The 2500-nt window shown below is 39.9% G+C and overlaps 1 protein-coding gene across 1 annotated transcript in view; it reads right to left on the reverse strand.

Moving 5' to 3' along the window:
- Window positions 1-1636: 1636 nt before the first annotated feature.
- The window catches only part of LOC122256016 (glutamate receptor ionotropic, delta-1-like), an 8011-nt gene continuing 7147 nt past the window's right edge, over window positions 1637-2500 (reverse strand). Inside the window, exons 11-12 of the mRNA XM_086543727.1 lie at window positions 2252-2438; window positions 1637-1973 (exon numbers count right to left, since the gene is read on the reverse strand). Of these exons, the coding sequence (XP_086399853.1) occupies window positions 1692-1973; window positions 2252-2438 (469 nt within the window). The 3' untranslated portion in view covers window positions 1637-1691. The remainder of the gene's footprint in view (window positions 1974-2251; window positions 2439-2500) is intronic.

The raw sequence follows: 2500 nt of genomic DNA on the forward strand, positions 1-2500 counted from the left end.
CTTGTATTTCGTCACTATTTGAAGATAGGGCTTGGGTGGGCGCCCTTCCCTGGGGATGCTAGGCGAGAGTGGTGCCATCTCTGTTTTCGATTTTAAACTAAACCCTATTTAAGTGAACATTACGGCAGTTATAGTAGTTCTAATTGTAAATGACATCATCAGTCACAAAATAGAGTCATGTCTCAAGATGTAAGAAAGAAACAAAGCGATCCACTCTCAAATATGCCATGACGACTATCTCCACGTCCAGTTGCGGACACAAATCGTATTCCATCTTCGTCCACACCGTGGCTGTTCGAGCGGCCATTTCCACATGACAGGTCGCATGGAGTAAAAGGATAGGGGGGTCAGGAGGCACAGTAGGGGGGTCAGGAGGGGAGAGGCAAGGAAAAAAATACTGTATATTCTATAAATCACTATACATCTATCTATACGTACATACACTATATCTGCAGACATCAACGTCTCTCTTTTTTCTAGACAGGAGAAAGAGAGTGTGCATGCCTTTGTACATAATTGATTATGTATTTGATTGAATGGGCACTGCACTAGCTACCTGTCAAATAATGATCTACATAAAAAAAAAGTTATGAATGAAAGCATAAAATAGCAAAGGGGCTACACTGGGTGGACGCGGTGTGGACGAAAGTGGAACATGATTTCTGTCCGCAACTGTACGTCATGACGGGACAAAAGCTAGTGAGTCATGAATGCCATGACACCCGTCAGCTATGAGTGAGTAATAAGCAGTTACTTCGGCTACTTCGGACGCCGAAGATTAGCGTCAGCGTGGACCTAGATTATAGCCACTACTATGACGTTACTCATTACAAAACTAACATTTAAATGGTATGATCAGCGAAAATGCTTTAATGTTAATGAAAGTTACTCTGTAAAATAGTTATGATAACAATATCTATTACTAGTGATATTCAGATTAGTAAAAATGTTTATACTATAATCATGATGTTCACAATAATGATAATAATAAATAGAATGATTGACTCAGTAATGATAAACATATAATGAAAGGAGCAACAATGCCACTAATGGTCAATATAAAGTTCTCGTCCTTGCAATAAAATCGTGCCACCGATGTTATTTTGATACTTACGCTCACTAATGGTATTTGCAAACTCCCTTGCCAATCTCACATCATATCTATGAGCCAATATGTAATACAGGTAAGCTAATACAGGTTATTGAACAAATCTGCCACGCCTTTTCACTTTGGTATATTTCCTTCTGTATTAAAAACTTTGGTTTATTATTGGTTCCATTACATCTTTCTTTCACATCGTGGTCATATTGGGAATACTATTATGATTAATATTTCATAGATTTCACGCATTTCATATAGATTTAGGGAATAATAATAACGCTCTCGATGCAACAAATCAATATTTTATTAAGCTACGTGATTTATGATTAAATACAATTCATAATTTATGAGTCCAGAGAAGTCGAGCTTCAAATGTGAAATAAAACTGGACTCAAAATTTCACACAAGCATAATTGACAAATTATTTTGTTAGCAGAAGAGATTGTATTGAGATACGAAGAAAATCTTGGGAGGAAGGGATGATGACTTAGGGGAAAAGAAATCAAATTTGTCGAACGCATTTTCATTATCCAGTCGTCATGAAGATCCATAAGCAAGCCATTACCATTGTTTTTTTTTAAAGAATATGTTACAGCTTAAGAATCCAGGAAGCCAGCACCTCTACACAGAAGACAAGGCTTGAGACAAGGAGGCCAAGTAACAGCAAGAAAATCGGGCCTTGTAAGTGTGTCAACGTAAGCGCCATGATTCCCCTGCTGTTGCTGTCCTCCCCTAAGTCCTCGGAGTTCGAATCGTCCGAAGCCGTTCCTTTGACTTCGCTTTTCAGATTCACGTTTCGGCGTTGCTTGGCGGTGTTTTCCTGACGCGCCTCCTTCAGGACGTCTTCGGTCCATTTCTCGATCAACCCTGCCTGTGGATCGAGATTGAAGTTGTTGTAATCTCCTTTCCGACGGTGGAGGGCGTTGGAGAGAGGAACGAAGGAAGTTGCAATGGTTGTTTTATCTAATTAATGGATAGTTCCGTAATGCATTGCCCGTACTTACGCATGTATGTACTTGTGTTAGTGTTTCCATCTTCCTGTATAACAGAGACTACATATATGCCTTTCCATTATTTTACCTCGATCCCTAAATAAATACCCATCGCCATTTTCCTAAAGATCAACACTTCAACACAAAAAAAACTCACAGCCTGGAAAGCCATGATAAACTGGTTGAGCTTCTCCTTGTAGGGAACGCCCCAGGGGATCGGCCAACCGCAGTACGCAGGTAGGATGTTCTGTTCGGCCACATACAGCTTGGTGCTGCCGTCGGCGGATGTGAAGTGTTCCTCGATCGCGAGTTTTAAGGACATCCTCTCATAGAAGTAACCTTGGCTGTCGTGACAAGTAAATATGGATGGTATGATTATTGTTTTTTTTATTTGATTTCGTTTGTA

This window comes from Penaeus japonicus, unplaced genomic scaffold, assembly GCF_977035675.1.
Source record: "Penaeus japonicus unplaced genomic scaffold, GWHDUDI00000001_assembly GWHDUDI00000014, whole genome shotgun sequence".
In the NCBI taxonomy this organism is placed as follows: Eukaryota; Metazoa; Arthropoda; class Malacostraca; order Decapoda; family Penaeidae; genus Penaeus; species Penaeus japonicus.